Source organism: Sorghum bicolor, chromosome 3, assembly GCF_000003195.3.
Source record: "Sorghum bicolor cultivar BTx623 chromosome 3, Sorghum_bicolor_NCBIv3, whole genome shotgun sequence".
NCBI classification, from domain to species: domain Eukaryota; kingdom Viridiplantae; phylum Streptophyta; class Magnoliopsida; order Poales; family Poaceae; genus Sorghum; species Sorghum bicolor.
The window spans coordinates 149898-174672 of record NC_012872.2 but is presented as its reverse complement, the minus strand read 5'-3'; the positions used below and the strand labels follow the sequence as shown (position 1 = coordinate 174672).

Sequence of the window (24775 nt, the reverse complement as noted above, 5' to 3'; positions counted from 1 at the left end):
GGTTGTTGAGTAGAGCATTGTGGCTTCTCGGCAGCACAACGCGGCCGCACAGGCAGGTGGGGAGGTGATATGCACAGCCTCAACGACGGAGCATAGCGTATAGATTTATTATCAGACTTAGGATTTATTTAAATTTAACTGGATATATAATGGCTAAGAACAACTAAATCCAAAAGAGCGAAGCTATACGCAATCAACACCCTCACATTGATGTTGCAAGAGACATGTGGAGAAGAGGAAGATGATGAAAGTGGCATCGATCAAGTCAAGTCAACTGGCATGTCTTGGGTTGCATCTTGGGCTTTGCTCATTTTGAAGGTATGTCAATTGGGTTGTTGGGACATGTATAGGCCTTTGCTCAAGAAGACAAACTTCCCTTTTTTTTTCTTTCACTCACATTACTGGGAAACTATTTAATTCCGATGACCAAAAACCGACATGATATAGTGTCCCTAACGATGAACCATCAAGAAACACCCTAAGTTATTAGATGTCCAAAAACTTATGATGTATCTAAAGAAAAGTTAAATCGATTTGTAATTTGGAAAGGGTATATTCCGATGGAGTATATACTACTACTATTTCCGGTCACTTGGTAAGAACGTTCGTTTCAGCTTATCTGTCGAATTTGTCAGCCATCCAACAATATTTTTCTCTCATAACCAATTAGCGAACAATACTGTCAGCCATAATTTTTCAGCCAAGCAGCCTTGTTTGTTCACTTGAGGTTATCTGTACAGTGTTTTACTCTCGCAACAAATCAGCGAACTGTGCTTTCAGCCATGGTTTTCCTACCAAGCGAACGGGCTAAGGCTGATATTAACAGATGCCACAGCAACCAGATATACACATATAGTATTCTACACATAATTTCTATGGTATTCTCCGGAAGCTCACGATGGACACGTCACCCAAAATATTTTCGGCCGTTGGATCGCAGTTTGGACGTTCCGATCTGGTTCGAGCTACTGTGGACAACACTAGATATATATCAGCCCCTGCCCCACATCCTGGCAAAAAAAAAAGAGGACACAGACTCACGGCCTCCCCTCGGTCTCTTCGTCTCTCCCGATGCCGATCTCTCCCGACGCGGCGGCCGCGGCGACGAACATCCTCCCGTGACCCGTGCTCCCGTCGCCCTTTCCTTCCCCTCTCTCCCCTGTGGTGGCTTGGAGGCCGGGCCCCAACGGCACCGCCTGACCGCGGGGCATCCTTGTGGTGCGACGGTGTCCTCAGGCTATGGTGGAGCGCCGCCCGTGCGACCTGCCGGTTGCCGTCCCCGGCCACGGCATGGCGTTAGCAGGGCTCTCCGAGCAGGGCCCTCCGGTGGCTGGCGCCGCGGGTGCTCTCCAACGCAGGCTCCTCGAAACCCTAGGTTTCTGTTCTCACAGACACGGCCGTCGGTGTTGGGCTCAGGTGTGGTAGTCCCGTCGATGACGGCGAGAGCCCCAACACGAGCAGGCCTCCGCCGCAGCCGTACCAGCGACGGCCGCGGTTCTAGCCTTTGATTTTGGAATAGCAGCGTCGGACGTGTACCCTACACTCAAGTTTCCTTTGTTTCTCATCTTTTCATCTTCCCTACCTGCAGATAAACTTTGGTAGTGATGTGTGAAGTTTTCATTTAGTCTTGCTTGCTCAGCTGCAGATCCGTGCTTGTCAAATGCATCTTGCTCTTCTCTGATTTGTGTACATAGTTACAGGAATATAGGTAGTAAAGGGGAAGACACCTGGATGTGTATCCTGCTCGCGCTTTATATTATTATATTATTTTTATTCTCCGCCAATCTGCAGGAATTTTCTGGGAGCTCACAATGGACACGTCAGCAAAAATGTAAAATGTTTTGGTCCGCTCGACCATGGCTTCGATGTCCGAATCTGGTTCTAGCAACTGTTTCTAGCACCCAATATCCTCTCTAATCCTATGTTATTCTGCAGCCTCTCCTTCTGCCCACTTTAGCAAAACTGGTATGCCCCGTTCGTTCATGTCTTGGACATATGGATCTGGCTCAATTTCTGAGAATAACTCCATTGCCGCTATGCATAGAAGCTCAGAGTTGATAGACAAATGATGATTCATATGTTTTTGAGGCTTAAAAAAATATTTCCACTTAAAAAAGGTAAAACCTTTTAAATTTATTCTTTATTCTCTTTAGCCTATGATGATAAATTTATGCACGTTGCTACACGATATGATCTGATATCTATTCGCTTGTGAGATACTGGGCATGTGCTAACCATGTATTGAGGCTCCAAGTTGATAAATAAATAGATGATGAATGGTATGTTTTTGAGGCTTAAAAGAATCCTACCTTCGATGAAAACCTTTGATTTATTTTTCCTTCCCTTGTTCAGCCTATGATGAAAAGTTTATATTCATTGCTAACAATATGATCTGATATATGTTCGCTTGTGAGGTACTGGGCATGTACTAAGCATGTCTTAAGGCTCCAAGTTGATAAACAGATGATGAATGGTATGTTTCCGAGGCATCAAAAATAAATCCTATCTTCAATAAATTTTTTTTATTTATTCTTCCTTCCCTTCTTCAATCTATGATGAAAAATTTATACCCATTGCTAAAGGATGTGGTCTGATATCCATTCGCTTGTGAGGTACTACACATTTTCTAAGCATGTCTTCAGGCTCCAAGTTGATTAATGGATGATGAATGGTCCTCTTCTATCCTGGGACATTCTCCAGCAGGAGACGCTAGCAACCTCATCACCGGTTCACTGTTGCAATGAAAAAAACCCTTCCCCTTTTATACAGAGGCGGCATAGAGGTGGCGGCGGCAGCCTCGACGCGGCCCGACTACCGGTGTGGTGGCCCTAGGGCAGGTGACGTGGATGAACAAGGTCACTACGCTCACGTCTAGGCACCCAGGGTTTCATGGCTGTAGGAGAGGTAAGCAAGGAAGCTATTACATGGATCTTTTTCAATATCAATGTATTTTTATTTGCTTGTTTTTTAATTTCTAAACTATAACTATTATTGGTTTCCTTCTTTGATTCCTATTCTATAAATACCACTTAGTAACTGAGTATAACTTTGTTGTTCACACTTTATATAGAAACTGTAAGTAATAAATAAATAGTAGCAAGACTGTACTAATAGTTGCATGTGCTTGCCCAATATCTTTGTAAGATCCTTCTTTACTTTGTTATTTGCAATTTTAGTTTGGTTCCATGCATTTTCTAAGAATATTCATGATGCCTAATCAGATAGGTGAAAATTCACTCTGATGCCTATCCCATTAATCTTAAACGCTATCTTACTCACTCGACTCAAATATTTTTTTTAATTTGGTGTTCCATGGCGGAACAAGGTTGTGAGATAATTCCTCGGATTTGTGCTAAAACTACAGACGGATTGCAGTGTGTTATGCTTCATAGTTCTGTGTGGTTAGCAGTTTTACATGACCATTTTGACGAGTCATTAAAAGTCCCATCAAATGGTGGACCAAAACCCAATTTTAAAATTGACCTTAACTTACATGCCGCACCAAGTTGGCCTTAAGCATTCCTAGGCTCACATTGGCTAGAAGGTCATTTATTTGCTCGATATTTTTAACTTAGTGCAGCTCCATTTTTTGGTCCTTGGCAATCAAGCAGGAATCAATTCAAAATACTTTTGCCATATAGTGTCGTGGGTTGCATCAAGAACAGCATATAATTATAAGTTATTTTCAAATGTTCTATTGGTATCCGGTCATTTCCTAAAAAAATACCATGCATCAGCTGCTTGTTGGGTTAAAATCCTGCTTAGGTGGCACTAGTGGTTGCTTGCTTCTTATCAAATGTGGTTTAGCCTAAGCCAGTAAGGAACTCTTTCTATTTTTGACATGCTGCTTCTTTTATACTAAATTTCACCTGGAAAATGTTGCTTCAGTGTTATGATCCAAGAGTTCCAAAAAAACTTGCATTGAATATGCTACTGGCAATGGAAAAATCAGCTACGCAACCTAGGTGTTCCCTCTTTCTACATACTGAAACAAGAAATCACACATGTAATTAAGCACTGCCATGATCTGAGAAGTACAATGTCCATTTCTATCTATTACTTCTTACATGCTTAAGATTTACGTAATATGTAAAGCATCATCCGGTATAAATAATGTAATAATTCAATTGCAACTAATCACTGCAATTTGTTCAGCTAAAAAAATAACAGAGGACCACATAAGAGAAACAACTCAAATTCTAGGGCTAAACTTCATCAATTCAATGAACTTGGTCTCTTCAGTCATGTTTTGGTTAATGATCACCTTGACTCATGCTATGAGAATTTTAAGGTTATTCACCTAGATCATTTGCTACCTTGCCTAGATTTTTTTCCTCCATGCAAGACTCTAATTATGATACTAATCTTTTCTAAACAATTGTTATTGTAACCTGCAGAGCTGAGGTTGCCATCTCTAGATAATACTAGGAAGATTCAAATGATTTCTCCGACTTTGATGAAGTATTTTTGCTTCCACTGTGCATTGATATTGTAGTTTGTATTTGGAAGCCCTAGTTTGGTTTTGGATAATTGATGAAACCCTAGTACTAACCTCTATACTAAGTATGTGTAGACTTAATGAGGTTGGTACATGCCAAGTGATGGAGCAAGTGATGATCATGGTGATGATGGTGATGACCACAAGATGATCAAGTGCTCAACTTGGAAAAGAAGAAAGAGAACAACAAAACCCTATGGAGATCAAGGCAAAGGTATTGCTTTGGGTTTTGGTTTTGGTGATCAAGACACCATAGAGGGTGTGATCACATTTAGGATAGATAGTCGTACTATAAAGAGGGGAATTCTTTGGCTAAGCGGTTATCAAGTGCCACTAGGTGTCATTGTTTATGTGCATGCATTTAGAACCTAGTGAGCTAACTTAACTCCTTCAAAGAAAATGATTGTGAAAATGCTAACACACATGCACATGTTGGTTTACACTTTGTGGTGTTGGCACGCTTTGAGAAGGAGGTGGAGTTTGAAGGGTAGAGAGAGGATGGGTATATATGATTCGGCGCTTTTTGAGAAATTGAAGTGCATATCTTTTATTGCGCCGGTGGGAAAATTTAGAGAAGTCACGGGACGCTGAGAAACACTCACCGGACGCTGGTCACTGAGGCACCAGACGCTGAGTCTGTGCGTCCGGTGTAGTCAGTGTCTAGCCCAGCTAGGGTAAGGCACCGGACGACAGGCACCGGACGCAGGCTTGTGCGTCCGGTGGTACGTGTCCGGTGTGAGGTCCGTTTGCAGACCTCCCTGGGTTTAAGTCCGATGAGCACCAGACGGTCCGGTGCTCAGCGTCCGGTGCCCTGCGCGTTTTGCGAACCTCCCTGCGTTTAAGACCGGTGTGCACCGGACGCGTCCGGTGCTCTACAGGTTACCGTTAGACTCTGACGCGAGAAATTCAGAAGCTGACACGTGGCTGACTTTGGAGCACCGGACGCAGGTGTTGAGCGTCCGGTGACCCCGAGTTTTGCCTAGTGAAAGAGCCAACGGCTCTATTTCTTTGAGAGGTCTATAAATAGTTGTTGGCCAGCTTGGGGCTCACACACTTGGCATTCTAGCATACTTGACATCCTCGTGAGCCTAAGCAAACACCTTCCACTCATCTCCTTCATAGATTATTCATCTTTGTGAGATTGGGAGTGATTCCAAGTGCATTTGCTTGAGTGATTGCATCTAGTGGCACTTAGGGATCAATTTGGCTGCGGTTTTCTTGTTACTCTTGGTGGTTGCCGCCACCTAGACGGCTTGGAGCAGCGGAGGAGCATTGACACGAGTTGGTGATTGTTCGTGGCCATCTCCCAGTGATTGTGAGGGGTCTTGTACCTTCCCCGGTGGAGAGCCGAAAGGTAACTCTAGTAAAGTGCTCGTGTCATTGAGTTACCTCACTTATGGGCAGGTTCTTGTGGTGTCCTAGTGAGGACGAGGTTCGTGCTACACCTCTTAGCCACCGAACCACCAAGTGTTGGTCGACACAACGGGGACGTAGCGTGCCGGCAAGCACGTGAACCTCGGGTCGGGAGAAAATTGTTTGTCTCCATTGTGCTTGTTCTGTGGATTTCTCACGGTGATTGGACGTCATATTACTGATTGGTTCATCCCCTCTACACAGCGGTATAGATATCTCATCCCATCCTTTACTTACCGCAAAGTAGTGTAATTAGTTTAGTTGCTTACTTAGTCTTGTGTAGCCTAGTTCACTAGTGTTCCTTGTAGAGACTTAGTTCTTGTGTGCATAGTGATCATAGCAACTAGAATTGTTGAGTAGGTGGCTTGCAAACACCCCTTTAGGGCTAGCACTACTACAATAATCTTTATTGGAAGCGGTCAAAAACGATTAACCGAGACGGTTTTCATAACCGCCTCGGATCAAAGGTCACGATAAATGATCTATTTTCTAAGGCGGTTTGCTGCCCGCCTCCGTTAATCAAACAAAAAAAGAAAAAAATCAATAAACAAGCCCGCCGAGCCCATCCACGGGCCCACCGAGCCCATCAACGCGCCGCCGCCGCCGCTACTGCTCGCCGATGAGGCCATCCGCTTGCCTGCTGAGACCGGATCTACCTCCACCGCATCAGAGAGGAGGGGAAGAGCTCGTTGAAGGGGAGAGGAAGAGGCTGTTGAAGTAGAGGTAGCCCTCGCCGGATCTGACCACGCCGTCGTCATCCCTCGGTGGATCCGCCTCCCACCAATCGGATCTAGAGCTCGTCGAAGGGGGGAGGAGACGCCACTGTGCTGCTGCTCGGGAGGGAGGGAGCCACCGCCGCGACTCGGTTGGCAGGGAGCCGCCGCCTCTGCTTTGGGAGGAAGGACGTCGCCGCCACTGCTTTGGGAGGGAGGGCGCCGCTGCCGGTGTGCGAGGCCGCCACTGCTTTGGGAGGGAGGAAGGACGTCGCCGCCACTGCTGCCGGATCGTGCGAGATGAGAGTGGGGAGGGCGCGGTTGTGCGAGAGAGAGGAGTGGGGCAGGGTCACGAGTCGGGGGGGGGCTGGGGGAGTGCCAAGGAACCCTAAAATCCAGTATATATACAATCAGTTGGTTATCGGGCCGAGATGGGCTGCCTTTTGGGCCATTGGGCCATCATTTATCGAGGCGGGCTCTATAGTGTAACCGCTTCCAGAAATTGATTTACAGCGACGGTTGTTATAGTGTAACCGCCTCCGAAAATAGACTATTTTGGAGGCGGATGAATTAAGACGACCGTCTCGATAAATCGATTTTGCGAGACGGTTGTTTGCGAACGTCACGGTTAATAAAAAGTGACCGCCACGATTAATCTAGACCATTAACCGAGGCGGTTTAAAATCCTGCTTGCCTCCGAGCCTGTTTTCAAAAGGTCACGGTTAATCTTTTTTGTAGTAGTGTAGAGTAAAAAGCTTCGCTTTGTTTTTTACTAACTTCTTGCTCTAGTGAATTTGTAGAATTTTTAAATAGGCTATTCACCCTCCCCTCTAACCATATTAGGATCTTTCAGTATTTTAGATGGCCAATGCCAGTAACCTTCAATTACCAAAGACCGCATAGAAACTGCAGGTTACTCTATTGTGTCAACAACCACATGTAGTATATACCTATGCACCAGTATATACATGTAAATATACAGTTTGAATGTGTATTTACCACCGTTTTTACTTATATTTCAATTTATATATCCAAATCCAACACATTTTGCCCGCCTTCAAAAACTTATATACACTTATCCATCCGCGCGAGGGCGCGTGCCTTTCACTAGTGTATAATAATTGAGAGTTGCATCAGGGAATCAGGACACATGATGCATGGTAATAGATAGATGGATGCCTCGTCATCAGATCAGCATCGTAGCAGGAGTAGCAATCAATCATGTGCGAGCGAGCACGCAATGATCCGGTCCGGTGCAGCAATGAAGGAATCCCATGTGGCATGCATGGCTTGGCCTTGGCTCCGTCCAGGCCTCCAGGGGACCAGTTGGTTTGGTTGCAGAACAAAACCAGAGGAGGAGAGACCTGCCCATCCTGTTCCTGCTCTTGCTGTTGCTTTGCGTTGCCACAAGAAAACAAGCAGCAGCTGCCTGCCTTCCTGTAGGCTATACCATACCATACGGCCAGGTTCAGCTAAGCTGGTGGACAAGACAGAGAGACCATCGTATCCGCCCGCCGGCGCGGCGACCCCAAGCCATCTGAGTTGACGACCATCAGCATGAGCTGCAGCTCGCCGCCGCCGCCGCCGCCGCTCGAGCATCACGCTCACGACGATGGCCGGACGAGAGCCCCAGCGCTGGACCTGCTGGACGAGTACTGGTTCTTCAGCAACACCCTCGTCACCAATAACAGCGCCAAGAAGAAGCCGCCACACCTGCCCAGGTCGCCGTCCACCTCCACCTCAGCCACAAGCACAGGGGAGAAGGCCTCGGGCTCGGCTGGGCCGCCGTCCAGGATAGGGGGCCGGAGGCTGCTCCGGACGCCGTCGCTCCCGACGTCTCGCGTCGGGATGACGATGGAGCAGGTGCATCAGGACGGAGCAGGTGCTGCTGCCGCTGCCGGTGCCAATCAACAGCCCCATCGACGGCAACTACAAGTTGTAGCAGCGGATGAGGTGGACGACGATGACCTCAACTGGAGCTCCATCTACGAGGGCGTCCTGCGAACACGGATGGCGGAGGGAGCCGGCAGGTCGTCGGCGCTGCGGCGGGCGCCGTCCATGCCCGTCGTCCCCTCGTCCGCCACGGCCACGGACCACCACCACCACGGAGACGGAGACGGAGACGGGCAGCGGCAGACCAAGTCGACGCCCAGCATGCCCAGGCTGCTCCGGCACTCGCACAGCACGCTGGGGAGGCACACGCCGCCCAAGGTTCGTAGCTTGTTCCTTCCGACCTTCCATAGCTCCAGGCTGCCTGCACGACTGACAAGACGATTCCAGGCTGAGCACAGCGCGGTGGCCCGGTGCAGCAGCAAGAAGCAGACGAGCGGCGGCTTCCATCAGTTGCAGTTGCAGGACAAGAAGTGGAAGAGCTCCAGCGACCTGGAGTCCATCGAGGTGCAGGGGTTCAGGGACCTTGGCTTCGTCTTCGAACACGAGGAGCTGAGGGAGAGCCTGGCCGACGTGCTCCCGGGCCTCAAGCAGCAGACCAAGAGCACCAGCACCAGCCCCCGCCCGCGGCCTTACCTGTCAGAGGCGTGGCAGCAGGTGCGGCGGCCGGCGCTGGCGAGGGTGCAGTCGGCGGCGGAGATGAAGGACCAGCTCAGGATGTGGGCGCAGGCCGTCGCGTGCAACGTGCGACAGGAGTGCTAGTTAGTACATTATTTATTTATTTATTATTATTATATTAGGAAAAAAAAAAGGAAGAAAACAGAGACAGTCGCACCAGAACGCACACACCACAAGAGCAACCAGATGAAAGCTTCTTTGTTACACATACATACAGTATAAACAGTAGTATATGCCAATTTTGTTGTTGTTACACCGGACCCTGATCGATCAACTTTTCCTCTCAAATTTCATGCTATATATATATATATATATATATATATATATATATATATATATATATATATATATATATATATATATATATATATATATATATATATATATATATATATATATATATATATATATTCATTCATTCATGGATTATAATAAAGATAATAATACAATATATAGTAATATACATAGAGCATCATCGGGTACACATACACTTGCTTGAGCTACAGCCATGAATCCAACACAATGTAAAGATTCTATTCGTGAAGATAGAGCATGCAATACATTTTTTATTCTATTCTTGGCCTGCAGCAGCAGTATATGTGAGTGTCAATCGAATCGAGAATGGGGACGCAAGAGCAAGAGCTAGAGATAGATAGATATAGGGGGATGCCTGGCTATCTGTCCGGACTCCAGGTCCAGGCCAGCCCATGTGCATACCAGTCACCAGCAGACAAGTCGGAAAACGATGCTCGGAATCTGGCCAGTTGGGCGCCAGAAACCTAACATGCCATGCCATGCGATGCGATCATAAACAATAGATCCAGTCCAGCAGCAGCCATCCTCTATTCCACTATTCCTATCCTCGGCGCTGATTGCGGCCGACGACTTGCTGCTGCTCTGTTTTTGTTTCTGCCATGGCTAATTGGATAGTATTTGGGGATGTAAATCCACCACGCACATTGTTCGTTTGACTGATAAACCATGATAGCTGTTCACTGATTTGTTGTAAGAGAAAAACATTGTTAAATGGTGGATGGCGAACAGGCTAACATCATGTACTAATAACTGCCAGACATAAACACCTACGCAACCACTGGAAGCTGAACACACACAAGTTGCGGAAGCAGTACTAGCTTAGCTGAATAGCAAGGAGTGCTCCGCTCGCTGAAGAACAAGTTCATTTAATAAAACAAGGCAAGCATCTTCCATAACAAGGCAAGGGGGCCAAGGGCCATATATATACTATACAAAAACCTGGAATAGTACCGTAAACAAAAGCTATGAGCACTTCGCCGTTGCCCATCGAATGGCACCAGAACTAGGTCCTGCTACTTCTGCTGCAGACATTCATCGTTTGGATTACCGGGCACAACCTTTAGCATCGCCACTGGTTTTTTTCAGGATTGGACCTTGCAGAAGATACGAAGCCTTGTTTCGGGCCTGCATCAAACAACAAGCTCAAAACACAAAGTGAAGGAAGATGGCATGTAAAAACTCACATCATCTATTTTTTTTTTCTCTACCTTTGGAGCATAGAATCTCCAGTCCGTGCACCCAATTTGTGTGGAACAGTTGCGCAGATAATTCCGCCAAGCATCAACGATCGCAGTCTTCTCTCTGAATGCATCGCTTGAGAAGAGCAGGTTGTCCATCAATACTAGATACACATAGAGCCTGAAAAAGTCACATTCTTTCTCCTTCACGTTGATGGATGTGACTAGCTTCAACATCTTCTCAACGTTTGCCACCTATATAACAAACATACAACACAAACAGTCACGCCACCAACCCAACCAAAAGGGGCACAAGGAAGCACATTTCTTAAACACAACACAAGCAGGCATTCCCATGCTTACCTTAAGGCCAAAGCTGATCTTCAGCAACTGAAGTGCCACCTGACTCCTTAGGAATTTGCTGCGCTTATTCATACCAGTAATGCAGTCGACAATCCTTAAACAATTGAGATCCACTGTGACCCTGCAATGTTATGAAATTCACTTTACATCGGCCATACAGTAGAGAAAATAAGGAGAAAGCCATGGGGAAACTTTCAGGCAGCCTCTTGAACAAAGTATCAGTATTTCATACTGTGTATGTATGCAACTTCTTGATGCCCCCCAACCTATGTAATGTGGTAGCTTAAATCCTTATTATAGGCTTATTTGTGAGCTAATGAAATTCTTTGGTGGAATAAGTTGCAGACAAACAATAAGTCCTACCCAGCTTTCATGCCTAATTTAGTTACAGCCCACTTCCTGAGTTGCAAATAATATACTACTTTATAACAGACAATCAGGCATTCAGGCATCTACAGAAAAGTATTACCTCCGGGCGACTGATTCAGCCACCATCACACAACTAGTTTCCCACTCACTCGTATCGAAATATAATATAAGTGAATTCAGGCAGTCTCCCAAAACAAGCAGCAACCCTTCAAGACGACGGTCCAAAAAGAGGAAAATGACAATAACAAGGAGTTCTTCAGCCTCAGAGGGCGAGAAGATGGAACACACTTTTCTGCACATTAAACGAATAGAACAATGAATTAGAGTTAACTTGGTAAGAAAAAATGAGCCTTTCTTAATATCACAATATTTACCATATATCTCAAGGATAAATCGTTATCACAGGTTATGGAATAAAGAATAAAACTTGAAAATGTCCACTAGGATTGATACAACTGGGACAATCCTAGCATTTACCATAGAACATATCGACACATTAAAAAAAAAAAGAAGCTACGTGCCCTTCGATTGGAGTCCTACGGCAGCGAATCACTCTGCTTCCTTTCAGTGCTTTTAGGGAAACATTCTCGGACCGTGATTGGCTAGAGTCTGTGATGTTGACACCATGCAAGTGGTTGCATGATTCCCACCCCATGATGGCGACGCCAACGGACATAGAAGAGCTCTGATGATAGTTTACCTTGCGCGTTGTAGACTCTTGTTCCTTGTTGGTTTGAGTGGGTCGGGTTTTTCGCTCTTCTTGTAAAGTGGTTTACCCAGTTGTATGACGCAGACTGTTATTACCTTTCAATAAGAGCTGAGATTTTTCTCCTTAAAAAAACAAGACTATACATGGTGAAATACAGATGTTATTTACTGCATTATCAATTTACAAAAAAAAAAGTATGTGCTACTTTGACATGACATGTGTTGTTTCAGGGCATGCTCTCGGCAAAGGGTCTCTTTGCCGAGTACCTGATGCTTGGCACTAGGCAAAGCATCCAGCGCTCGGCAAAGGCCGGGATTCCGGATTTCCGGTAGTGGAAGAATGTTGTTATATTTCATAGTGTTGAGAGATATGACAACATTCTTTCAGGTTAGTAGATTGAACACTTTAGCTTTGTCTGATATGCTGCTGCCATGTTCGCTATGCTGATGGGGACAACATAAATGTTCTAGAGTTGACAAACAACTATGGAGTCACAGAAATATAGCAAGATTAATGCATATGCTCATGCCTTTCTAGATATCTGATTGGACCAGTTTACAAATATCTACCCCCTGCCTGTTCTAGCATATTGCTTGATTCGACCAGTTACACATGCATGCCAGAAATTTGATTAGTATCCCAGTGATTCAGTGACTATAGTCAGTTTTTGGGGCCTGCTGTTTATTTGCTTGTTTGATTGATTGATTTCTGGCCCGTTGTTTATTTTCTTACTTGATTAGGTACATACAGATCAATATATACCACTACCAAATGGAGGACTGGTGGGAGGAGAGCAAGCTTAGATGCAAGATGGTGATGTCCTACTGAATCCAGTCACACAGAATACTTAATTTGTTTCAATAGACATGCATATCTGGTCTAAGTGGTTTGGATCTTTGAATTTGCCATTGCTTTCCAGGAACAGATAGTAAATGTGCCTAATTCTTCCTTTTTTTTCATCCCCTACACCATAGAGAAACCCCACTACAAATTGGGATGGCAAAGTTCCTTATTGAATCCGCCATGGAGAGTACATTGAATGTCAGTATGTTTCTAGCTCAAAGGTAACATCCCTCTACTGAAAAGGCAAAAATAAATGTTGAGTTCAGGCTTGCATTTTATAATATATTGTTCTGAACTTACATATTATTGCAGGATGTTTGGCCTAGGATGTCTTTTGGGCAATAATCCTATATCCAGATGAAATGGTGAGCTCAACTATGTCGCCAATTCCAATATTTAATCAGGTCTGGGTGACTTGTGAAATATTAATCTGCTGATTATCTGATAATTCAAGCAAGTACCAGCTAAGGTTTCTGGATCAGCATATGGAAAGAAGAGTAGGGATGTCCTAAACACTATTCAGAGTATTCTGCGATTTGGACCAAGGAAAGACAGATTTTGTAATTGTAAGAAATGAAATGGAGCAGTATTGTAGCTTGAAGATTTCTTCTGCTTTGGTCTTCAACTAAACATCAAGTTTCTTTGGGGCGCGGCTACCTATGCAGATGTAATTTTATCTGAAACAGCCACGGCAACAATGTTTTGCTAAACTGATTGTGCCACCTAAAGTATATATACAGGAATTCAGATCAATGTGACAACCAGCTACCACATATCTTCCACTCAACAACTTGAACCATTCAAACCTTAGTACTACATGGTCTTTCTCTTTATATTGCTATTTCATTCTAATACAACTATTTACCCTGGAAATCCAAATCAAATGAAGCGTCCTTACGCGCACAAATTACTAGTATTAATACAACATAAAAAAATGTCTGACAAAAAACAAAAGCACAAATAAAAGTATCACCCTGGACATTCTATTGTAGACAGAACTTGACAAACAAATCACCAAAGAGTATACATTGAATTTCATAACAAAATAATTAAAGGTTGATTTTACAGTGGTGTCTACCAGTTTAGGCTTGTGTAAGCATGCATGCTGAAATACTTGATAAAAATATCCAGTGTGTTAAGTTTTCATACCTGATTTTGCAACAAGCAGATACAACTCTTAACCAAGCAATGATGTTATGAGGTGGACCATCATCAGTTCTACCTGGTAATGAATTGACATAACCTTAATTGGAAATATGCAAGCTACTGCACAATATTTTATTTAAAAATGAGCCAAATATTTTAGAACCTTCAACATCTTGAGGGTGACAATTCCGAAATGGAGTGACAGGCTGACAGCTAATTAGAAAAGGGAGAAAACTTCTATGGAAACAACCTGCAGCAGGACTTCCAGAGGTTGAAGCTTCAGTGCCTGGAGTATCAAACAGATACCCATAGCTCAGCATAGCACGTTTTAGAACAGAGTAACTTGGAAAATACCCAAGGTTGACCAGCAGTTTACCAGCCTGCAATCAGTAAAAGGAAGATCTGTTTGCTGAAGGTTCAATGAAAGAGCAAAAGGAGAACATGTTTCTATAATTATATTACCTCATCCAAGGAAAGAATGCCATCCCAAAAGTCGGCTGCAGAAACTTGTAACTTCTCATTGGATGAATGCAACACTGACATGTAGTGGCATAAGGATACAGCATAATGAGAGAACAGATCACCGGTCTAAACAGAGTACAGAAACCAATACTTACAGTTGGTCAGCGTCCACGATGCTATAGAGTCTTCAACAAAACCACATATGCGAACCAAATTCAGAAGCCATCCATCCAATAGCATGCCTTCGAGAAAACCCTCTCCTGCACAAATAATATGAGGAAGACACTGAAATTAGCTGCAAGCGACAAAGCAAAAACCTGGAACAGGAGATGAATAGAGACAGAAGACAGCCATTAATGTTGACTAACAGATATAACAATATGGCGCAGTGAAACAAAACAAAAGGCTGAACCAATTCAAACACTGATGAGTTTTATTTAGTTAAAAATCAGAACATTTCACAGTGGGAAGTGGGAACAGAACGAACCTTGATGCATCTCTAGATCAAAACCTAGATCTTCAATCGCAGAGAATGATTGAAATAGCTGACAATTTTCAACTCCGACATTGGTAAGATTTGAGGGGGGCTTCTGTAAGGATAAATAATTTAGCGGTTGGTAATCAAAAGTGAAAGTATCTGGAGAACTGAAAATAACAAACAGTTAGGGTCATTGGACCTGGCATCCAAAAATTTGTTGACCCCATGGGGGTACATCATCTCTAGCATCCATCACTTTGCCCTGCAAACTCATGAAGATGGAGAAGAAACATCAATCAATCAAATAAGAAAAAGGCAGGACAGAACCGGTAGTAGTAGAGGTTGAGGAAGACGATGAATAACCTTTTCCTTAACTTCCTCCAATATTTTGCAAACCACATTCTCTTGCTGTGTAGCCTTGTCGTCTTCCTCAGCTGAATCATATCCTCCTTCGGGGCCATGCTTAGACTTGGCGGCCTTAACTTTGAGCTTGTCCTTTTTACTAGATTGCAAGTAATCATGTAGGAGATCATCCAAGCCGATAACCTTGCTCCTGAAAGTATTGGGGGGGAATCGGTAAATCATCCAAACCGATATTTGGCATTTGGTCCGGCACGGTGATTAGACAGGTTCCCGCTACATGTCACCACATAAAATAAAATCGCTACTAGTTGGACGGCAATGGCAGTTATCAATCATTCCGCGGGGCAGTAAAACCCTAAAGCGCAGCAGCTAGACGATGGGGGTGGAGTTGACACTTGGCGAACAGCGCGATTGCTCCAGCGCCGGGCACCTAAAAGCACGGCATCTAATCGAACATCGCCATCCGCATGGCTCCGCCCGCGCCCGATGGGGACGGAGAGGGGAGGGGAGGGGAGGGGAGGGGGAAAAGAGCGGAGCAGGTGGATCTGTGTACCTCTTGGCGGGGCGCCGTGTGGGGATGAGGGGATCGTCCTCGTTCTCGAAGTCTAGGGGCTCGTCCCTCACCATCTCTGGAGACTGCCTGGCCTGGAGGTAGGAGTAGGTCGTGTGGCGGCGCGGCGCCGGAGGGCGGGGGCGGGCGGGAGGTTTGAGGACCGGAAAGGTTTTAGCCGGCGGGCGGCGCGGCGCTAAAGCTAAAGCTGAAGGCGACCAAAGGGCGCGGCCTAGGCTAGTGGGCTGGGCCACGCCACTGGCCTTTTCTGGCTTTGCGGCCTGCCCCTGCTTAGATTATAGTGACGGGACGATCAGGGCCAAATTAAGCAGCGGGTGACCCCCTAAAATAAAAATAGCGAGGACACGAGACGAGCCGAGCGGGTTCAATGTTAAGAGCAACTCTAACAGACTGGGCTAAATTAGAGCATCTCCAAGAGACTAGCTAAAATTATATTCTAAATTACAAGATTTAGCCATTGTATAAAATGAAAAACTCACTCAAAGCATAGAGTTCCACAACAGTCTTTGTATAGGATAGCTAGTGAGGACGACATGCTATATATGACAAGCGAAAGTTTAGGAATAGCAAACTTGTTATTTTAGCAAACCAGATAGCACATTTGTTGGAGTTTAACTTTTGCTTTAAAAATGTAAAAATAGCCTAGACAACATGGATAGTATATCTGTTGGAGTTGCTCTTAGTAGCTAAATTCTATTGTTTAGCTATTTTGTGAAGTAGAAAATTTTTTAAAAAGAAGAGATCCACAACAGTCTTGCTATTTTATAAAATCATATAGCTTGTGTCAGTGGTTGGCTATATATGGCCAACGAAAATCAAGGAATAGCCAACTTTTTATTTTATAAAACTAGATAGCACATCTGTTGAAGTCCATCTTTTGTTATGCAAATTTTAAAATAACCTTCACAACAAGAATAGTCAAGTAGTTGCTCTAACCATGGTCGACGGTGGACGCCGCCGATTTCATCTGGAAATCTTGCCGTCCAAGGTTGCGCTGATAGATTGTCCCGTGGAGATAGATTTTTCCCGTCTGATGTGTTTCCACACGTTTCCTTGTGCGTGTCAGCTTTTACAGTTCGCCTTGTTGAGTTCACATAAAAAAAATTATAAAATTTTCCGTCAAATCGAATCTTACGGTATATGCATAAAGCATTAAATATATACGAAAACATAAACTAATTATATAGTTTATCTGTAAATCACAAGATAAATTTTTTGAGTCTAGTTAATCCATGATTAAACAATAATTACCAAATAAAAACAAAACTGCTACATTGTTCCAAACAAAAAAAATTTCAAAACTAAACAAACCAGAGGCTACGTATATTTCTTTCTTTTCTTTTTTCTAATATTTCTTTTTCGTTTTCTATGCTATCCTTTTTATCTTCATTTTATTTTATCTTTTTAATTTTTTATTTCTCTAAATATTTTTTATTCTATTTTTTCCTCTGTTCACCCATAGGTTGGTGTGTTTATCGTTTTCTTTCCTTTCTCATATTTTTTTCTGTTCTTTACTCATATTTTTTCTTCTTTTATTTCTTTATTTTTTCTATTTATTTTTCCTTTTATTTTCTATTTTTATTTTTCTTTTTCACTTACTATACGAACTATTTATTTTTGTTTTATGTGATTTTTGTTATTCTTTTAATTTTTAGATTTATGTCACCTTTTTATTTCCTTTTTTCTTAATATTTTTTATATTCGCGCATTATAAATGTGATTTTCTAAATTACTTTTTGTTTTTTATTTACTTTTTCTAATTTTGTTTTCCTTTTGTTCATGTATTTCATATTTTTAAGCTTTCTTATTTTTTCCTTTTCTTTTTTTATTTTTGTGCATCCTTCATTTTATTTGTTTTATGTGTTTTTACTATTATTATTTAAAAGTTATTTGTTTTTTATTATTTTTGTGATGTTTTATGTTGTTTTTTGATGTTCATGTGTATATAAGTGATGTTCTATATTTTTTATATTTACGTTTGTAACACCCTAAAAATTCTTTCTTTGAAAAATAGTTGAATTTGATTTATTGAGTCAATTTTGTAATCATTAAAATACAGGAAAAATAAATACATTTTAAAAATAAAATTTACTATAATTTTAAATATATATTGATGCATACATGATGTAGCATTTTATTTATGTGATGTGTGGTATTGTGCAAAAGAGATTTAAATTCAAATTCAATTTGAAAATAGTGTTAAAAAAAGGAAAACTTCTCTCCTCTCTAGTTTTGGCCTCCTTGGTCCATCACTCCGTAGGCCCGCGCGCTTTCCTCTCCCTCCTCTGGGCCGGCCCAACTCGGGTGGACAGGAGGCCACGCCCTCCCTTTTCGCCTGGCTCGATGACAGGCGGGGCCCGCGTATCATCCCCCACCTCCACCAATTGCCTCCTCTCTCGCTGGTGCCGCAACAGCGCGCTCCGCTCCGCACTTCCCCATGTCCCCACACCCCCGCGCGCCTCGCTCTCATTTGGACGTGCCTGAGTCGAACCTACTGCCTCGCTCTCATTTTGCCTTTTCTTTGCCTCAGTTTCCCCCGCGAGCACTTCGTGGACACCGAAGCTGCCACGATCCGCCGTGCACCGCGCCATCGAACCATGTCGTCTCCACTCCCATTCTTCACGCTGGTGAGCTCTCCTCCTTCCCTGCTTTCTTCTCGATCAAATCCCACGCGTTTTTGTGCCTCCTAGTGCCCTGGCCACGAGCTCTGGTGAAGTCCATGGTCGTCGGCCATGGCGCAGACCGCACAGGCTTATCCCCAGCCACGTAGAGGGCACGGATGAACTCGCCTGCACTCCCTCTCTCTTTCGGTATCCACGGCGCAGCGCCCAAACCGCCAACTTCGGTAAGCTCCATCGCGCCAGCCATGGAGCGCCACAGCCTCTCCCTCAACTCCGGCCGCCAGCCCCCTCTCTCCCCCTTTCTTTTAATCCCGGTCGAAACTCATCGCCAAATCGACGGCCGATATCACCCCGTACCCCTTCGTGGGTCGATTTGCTAGAGACCCCCGACTTTTGAATAATCACATGCGCAGTCCCTGGTCGAGGGGATTTCTAGGATTTTCTTGATTTATTTAAAGTTGTTTATTCTTTATAGTATTTACAACATTGTCATTGCATTGTTTCACTTATAAAAGTGTCGTTTTAGCTCCATTTTGATCCATTCAACTTGTGTTAGTTTTGTATTTTCGTAAGCTTCGCGTTGGCACCACTTTTGTATAGGTTTTACACTGTTAGATTTTTAAGGAAATTACAAGTCCATAGATTGCCTTTGAGGTCTAGTTTAATGCATAGTTTTCGCGCTGTAACTCTATTTTTCATGAATTTTGCGTTGACGTGATCGTTGCAGCGAGTAGATGATTGTGGAGAACCATTTATTTATATTTATTTACTACTAGTGTGTTGTTCTAACTTTAGGAATATTTTGCTTGCATGTCAGGCATTGGAGTGTGTGTTGTTGTGACGTGTTGATTGTTGACACCAGTTAACCCACAATGTTTGTTAGCAATTATCTCTCCACCATATATGAATATCTACTACAATGGGGTTATCACTCACAATTTCCACGAGTTTTGGTGATTTGTGTATTTTCAGGAAATTATTTAGAAAAGCCTAAAAAGAGGGATTTAAGTGCTAATCTACCATGAAACTTATCCACGATGAAAGGATATCACCAGAGGGATCAAGAATACTCTAGAAGACACCTGAAGTAACATGGGAGCCAGCAGCCGCCAAGTAGGGCTGGCCAACCCCACCCCTACGCCGGGCGGCCCCTAGGGTTAGGGTTGCCCCCCCCTTCTGGAGTCTTCCTCCACCGCCTTCAAGGAGCCATCTTGGCCGCTTGCTACGTCGGTTTGATCCAACGACGCGTATCCATCCTACTGGGCTACAAATAAAGGGCCAGACCCCCCTAGTGGAGGCCAGATCAAGAGATGAAGAGTCAGAGCATTAGATAGAGATCCACTAGATCTAGGCTAGCAATCAAGATAGAGATTAGAGAGATAGAGTAGAGGAGTAGAGATTCAGAGGAGTCCCGGCCTATCGGAGCTTCCTCAGGAGCTGTATTCAACTGGATTCGGCTCCCTCACTCAGAGCTGCGTTCTGAGGTACTTTTGTATTTACCATTCTGATTCAAATAAACAATTTATTTTTATTCGTTCTTTGGTTTGCAACTCATACTATATTGAGTACTTCGATTTAGGTAGCTTCTAGGTTGGGTAGTGATTCGTAGCATAGACGTGGTGTCTAGGCTATGGTTGCTTGTAGATGTCCCTAATCTACCGGACAGTGGTAGCTCACGTAGGTGATTTTATAGCTACGTTGAATCCTCTTTAGTCCACTTCCCATTGATAGGATTGATAGGATTATAGGTTCCTGGTAGGAGATTACACTATTTCTTCTCCTATTCGGGTTACTTGTCCGATAAGACAATATTATACAAAGTTACCAGTTATTAGAACCAGAGTACATTAGTTATTTCCTCATTCTCAATAGTTTTCTAGATTGTTTGTAACCCCCTTGGATTAAGAGTCATAGGCTAGGTCATAAATCACCTACTGTTCCTTTAGGTTCAATATTAAAACCGGGTTGATCTTGGTGAAGTGCTAATCAGTAAATATCTATACGCTTGCAGATAATCTGATTATAATTATTATATAGGGTGCAGTTAATTTATACCAACATTGATTGAGTCCAGACGGTGAGGAGTTCTACGAGAATCCGGAGTTCTACGAAGAGCAACAGGACTAGTACGATTTTATGAACCAAGACAAGTATAGCATGGGCTTATCTTTATGTCCTACTCACTTTAAATATTTCATACTGCATGTGTCTAATATTGTCAACTATAAGGACATTCTAGTTGTTGTTGACATAACACCTTGACTCCTAAAGGGATTTATTGCATATGGATAGAAATGCTAGTGCTCTAACTCTCTCTCTCTATATATATGATCTGTACATACTGAACCATGGATTATTTGATAAAACATGATTATGATAAATGGAACCTAGGGCTATGGTACAGATGACTATTGGTCATGTTGTCCTAGACCCTCTATAAGGACTTATCTATCAATAAAAGGTGGGATTTACAGTGTAATCGGGAGAGTCACATGGCTCTGACTTTGACTCAGAAATAGGGTTTTTTCTAACTCGTTAGAGGTTACCCGAAAGGGTGCAAGAGGAGCTTGCCACTTTGGGTGTAGTGTTGCCCCTGTTTTTATGAGTATAGTCGCGATGGATTTGTGCCATAGAAAAGAGGGTTTTCTATATCTGCCTGTCGAGGAAACCTCGTAGCCCTAACTCGTTAGAATAGGCCTATAAAAGACTTCATAGCACCCTACCCGCTCACCTTGGTAGTGTTTGGGGGTTGATGGACCTCGGACATATAGGCAACATGACTCACGGTGAAAGTGCACCACCTCTACAGAGTGTAAAACTGTTATAACAGTTGTGCTCATGATCACGAGTGGCCTGAAAAACTCATAGAATAATTGGTTACTTAAAATGATGTTGTACTTGATGATTCATAAATATGTTATATTGTGACTTAATGATTCGTTATGATTTTGACAACTGATCATGGGTTATTTGGGAGCTTAAGCATAACTTGGTATTGATTAATGTTAAAATATTGCCCTACTAAAATGCTAATGCACTAAACCTAGTCTAGCCTTTTGAGCTTCATGAATCCTCATGCTATGCTTGTGGAGTACGATATGTACTCACGTTTGTTTATATTTTTTTGGGATAAAAACTTTGGATGGGTAACAGATGATGTAGCTATGAGGACTATCCAGAGGACTTTTAGGCTTGTGCTTCTGTAAGGTCCAAATGGCTAGAGGAGGGGTGAATAGCCTATTTAAAAATTCTACAAACTTTACTAAACAAGTGAGTTAGTAAAACAAATGGCGAAGCAATTCTAGCACTAGCTCAACTAAGCTATGCAAGCCACCTATACAAACTAGTACAAGGCTAAACACTAAAGCACAACAACAAGAGAAGGCTAGTTACACTCCTAAACGAGAAGACTAAACTAAACAAGCTAAACAACTAGCAAGGTATACAAGTAAGTAAAGGAGTGGAGAGTGATTGATATACCAACATTATAGAGTAGAGATATATCCAACCAATCACTCACAATCACAAGAGAATCTTCGGCAAGAGATGACACAAGATTTTTTACCGAGGTTCACTTGCTTCCCGGCAAGCTACTCCTCGTTGTGGCGATACACCCACTTGATGGATCACGAGCTAATTGGCAATCCAATGCCAAACCCTCAGCGGATGCCACACATCCACTCACAAGATGGGGATCCTCCAAGCCACGAGCAATCCACTAGAGTAGCCAATTGCGATCTCCCGCGGAGAAGGCTCAAGAACCCCTCACAAATCACTTGGTGAGGCTCGAAACAATCTTCAATCACGAGCTCAACACCACCGCTGCTCCAAGCCGTCTAGGGCGTCGGGAAACACCCAAGAGTAACAAGAAATCTGCAGCAAACTCAAGAATCAAGTGCCACTAAATGCAACTCTCAAAGCAATGCACTTGAATCTCACTCAATCTCACTAGGATTAGCAATCATGCAAGGAGATGAGTGGAGGGAGTGTTCTCTAGCTCAATATATGTCTCAAGTAATCAAATGTGCAAGAGTTAACCCCCCAAGCCGGCCACCAACTATTTATAAGCCCCCTCAAGGAACTAGCCGTTGGCTACCTTCATTGGGCAGAAAACGGGGGCAGCGGACGCTACCAAGTGATCACCGGACGCTCGACCCCCAGCGTCCGGTGCTTAGGGGTTGGCCACGTGTCCTTCTTGAATCTCGCGTGTCAGTTTCTGACGGCTACCTGCGGAACACCGGACGCTCTACAAGTCTACACCGGACTCATGCGCAGAGAGTTCCGCAAACCTGCAGGCTGCAGGGTCACCGGACGCTCAGCACCGGTAGCGTCTGGTGCTCACCGGACTAAAGCGCAGAAAGGGTTGCAAAACCTCCTCACACCGGACGCACACCACCGGACGCACTCAGAGAGCGCCCGGTGCTCAACCCTAGCAGGGTCAAGCACACCGAACTCTGAGGCCAGCGTCAGGTGCCTCTGCACTCAGCGTCCGGTGAGTGTTTCTCAGGGAGGAAACACTCTCACGACTTCTCCAAATTTCCCATCGGCACAATAGAGAATGTACACTTATTTTTCTCAAAAGCGCCGAATGAGAGGAACCCACACCCCTCTCAACCCTAGGAAAACCACCTCCTTTGCAAAAGTGCTAACACCAACAAGTGTCCACCACTAAAGTGCATCTGTGTTAGCTTTTCACAAACATTTTCCCAAAGGAGTTAAGTTAGCACTTTACTAGATCCTAATGCATATGTTCAAGATATAGACCTAGTAGCACTTGATTCAAGAGATGACCGTGATTTCTCCTCTTGATAGTCGGCTATCTATCCTAAACCCGGTCAATCACTTCTCTACTCATCTTTGACCGGCAAAAGTAAAATCCTATGTTTATACCTTTGCCTTGATAACTTCGCTCCTCGTCTATCACCATGATCTACACTTCATGCTTCATCCCTTTGTGATCATGTGGCCACCTTTCCATGCCACCATGCACCTTCATCACATGTGTTGCTATGTCTAACTCAAATCACTTAAACACAAGGCATTAGCAACTTGGTGTCATTAATTACCAAAACCAAACTTGGGCTTTCAGCTTCACCAGTCAACCTTCCCTGTGTGAGGGTCGAGAGAGTTGTCTTATTTATATTCCGCTGTTGTACCAGACTATGTGTTGTTATGACTATGTTTGTTATAAACATTGCAATGATGATATGTAATTTATGACTTATGTGTGTGATTGATCCCTGGGAACACATGAGAGTTTATGCATTCAATTTCATCCTTGAAATTGGGTGTGATAAATTGGTATCAAAGCCATGTTGACTGTAGGACGCAAGCCTAGATAGCGATGGTCGATTTAGTACCTTTGTTTTATTTATTTAATTCTTTCTACCTTACTTTTGTTATTTTATAAAAAAAATAGTATGCAGATGTCACTTATTCTATTGTCAAAATGTTGATTCTAATCTAATCTCAAAATAAAATTTATAGATGCCGACTGTCATGAGGTCTCGCCACACCAGCACTAGAGGTTACCTCTCCCAGTTCACTCCCCAGTCGTCCCAGTCGGTGGTGGATATCTCTAACGACAAGATTGTCCCCATGGATGAGGAAGAAGGTCCGGTGATTGTGGAGGAGGTTGATGAGGATGATGAGAACTGGATGGACTCTCCCGCACTAGTTGCACCTCCTCCACCTGTTGTTCCAGCAACACCTGTTGCACCGACTCCACCTGCTTCACCAGCTGCACCTGCTCCTACTGTGGTGGTAGATATTGTCTCCCCTGATGGTCATGAGGAGGAAGACCTAGGATGGACCACCACTATTCACTATAAGTACCCTTCTTAGACAGTTTACTACCACAACCTACTTTGGGAGATGCTGGACACCTACTATGCAGATCAGGAGACTGACATAAGATACTATTGTGCAAAGTATATACATCCATATGAGGCCACCTATAGGAGGTTTGATATTACCATCACTGTATGGAATGAGACACATGATAACCAGAGGATAGAGAGCATCCATGGTCAAGTTGTCAGTCGTGCTGAGGTTCAAGACAACATGGAGGACGCCGCTCAGAGTGCTTACACTCACTACCATGGCCTTCGCTATGAGGCCATGAGAGCAGATCAGTACAAGTTTCTCCCTCACCATGACTCCACC

General features: G+C 43.8%; 2 protein-coding genes and 1 long non-coding RNA gene across 5 annotated transcripts; 2 read left to right on the top strand and 1 right to left on the bottom strand.

Annotated features, from left to right (window-relative positions):
- Nucleotides 4664-9466, top strand: LOC8077543. Of its 3 annotated transcripts, none has more exons than XM_021457906.1 (3): nt 4664-4712; nt 7762-8835; nt 8905-9466. In XM_021457906.1, the coding sequence occupies exons 2-3, from the start codon at nt 8182-8184 to the stop codon at nt 9274-9276; spliced, it is 1026 nt and encodes a 341-aa protein (XP_021313581.1). In that variant the 5' UTR covers nt 4664-4712; nt 7762-8181; the 3' UTR covers nt 9277-9466. The 3 variants fall into 3 exon arrangements, with proteins under 3 accessions (XP_021313581.1, XP_002457038.1, XP_021313582.1); XM_021457907.1 differs by lacking the exon at nt 4664-4712 and adding an exon at nt 5970-6117; XM_002456993.2 differs by lacking the exon at nt 4664-4712 and having other exon boundaries at nt 5969-8835.
- LOC8078069 lies at nt 10192-16143 on the bottom strand. The gene is made up of 12 exons (XM_002454820.2): nt 15972-16143; nt 15419-15608; nt 15255-15317; nt 15065-15167; nt 14733-14837; nt 14578-14651; nt 14366-14495; nt 14119-14191; nt 11518-11709; nt 11049-11169; nt 10716-10940; nt 10192-10632 (listed from the first exon to the last, which is right to left on the bottom strand). Exons 1-12 carry the CDS (start codon nt 16043-16045, stop codon nt 10552-10554), a joined length of 1431 nt encoding a protein of 476 aa, XP_002454865.1. The 5' UTR covers nt 16046-16143; the 3' UTR covers nt 10192-10551.
- Nucleotides 12179-13737, top strand: LOC110433998. The gene is made up of 4 exons (XR_002451444.1): nt 12179-12513; nt 12867-12939; nt 13101-13190; nt 13282-13737. It is a non-coding gene; the product is annotated as an uncharacterized LOC110433998 (long non-coding RNA).

Coding starts and splice junctions, on each gene's coding strand:
- LOC8077543 (XM_021457906.1), top strand. CDS start 8,182: ATGAGCTGCAGCTCGCCGCCGCCGCCGCCGCCGCTCGAGCATCACGCT. Junction 8,836..8,904: donor GGAGGCACACGCCGCCCAAG/GTTCGTAGCTTG, acceptor AGACGATTCCAG/GCTGAGCACAGCGCGGTGGC.
- LOC8078069 (XM_002454820.2), bottom strand. CDS start 16,045: ATGGTGAGGGACGAGCCCCTAGACTTCGAGAACGAGGACGATCCCCTC. Junction 15,318..15,418: donor TGGAGGAAGTTAAGGAAAAG/GTTATTCATCGT, acceptor ATGAGTTTGCAG/GGCAAAGTGATGGATGCTAG. Junction 14,838..15,064: donor TGATCTAGAGATGCATCAAG/GTTCGTTCTGTT, acceptor TTATTTGTGCAG/GAGAGGGTTTTCTCGAAGGC.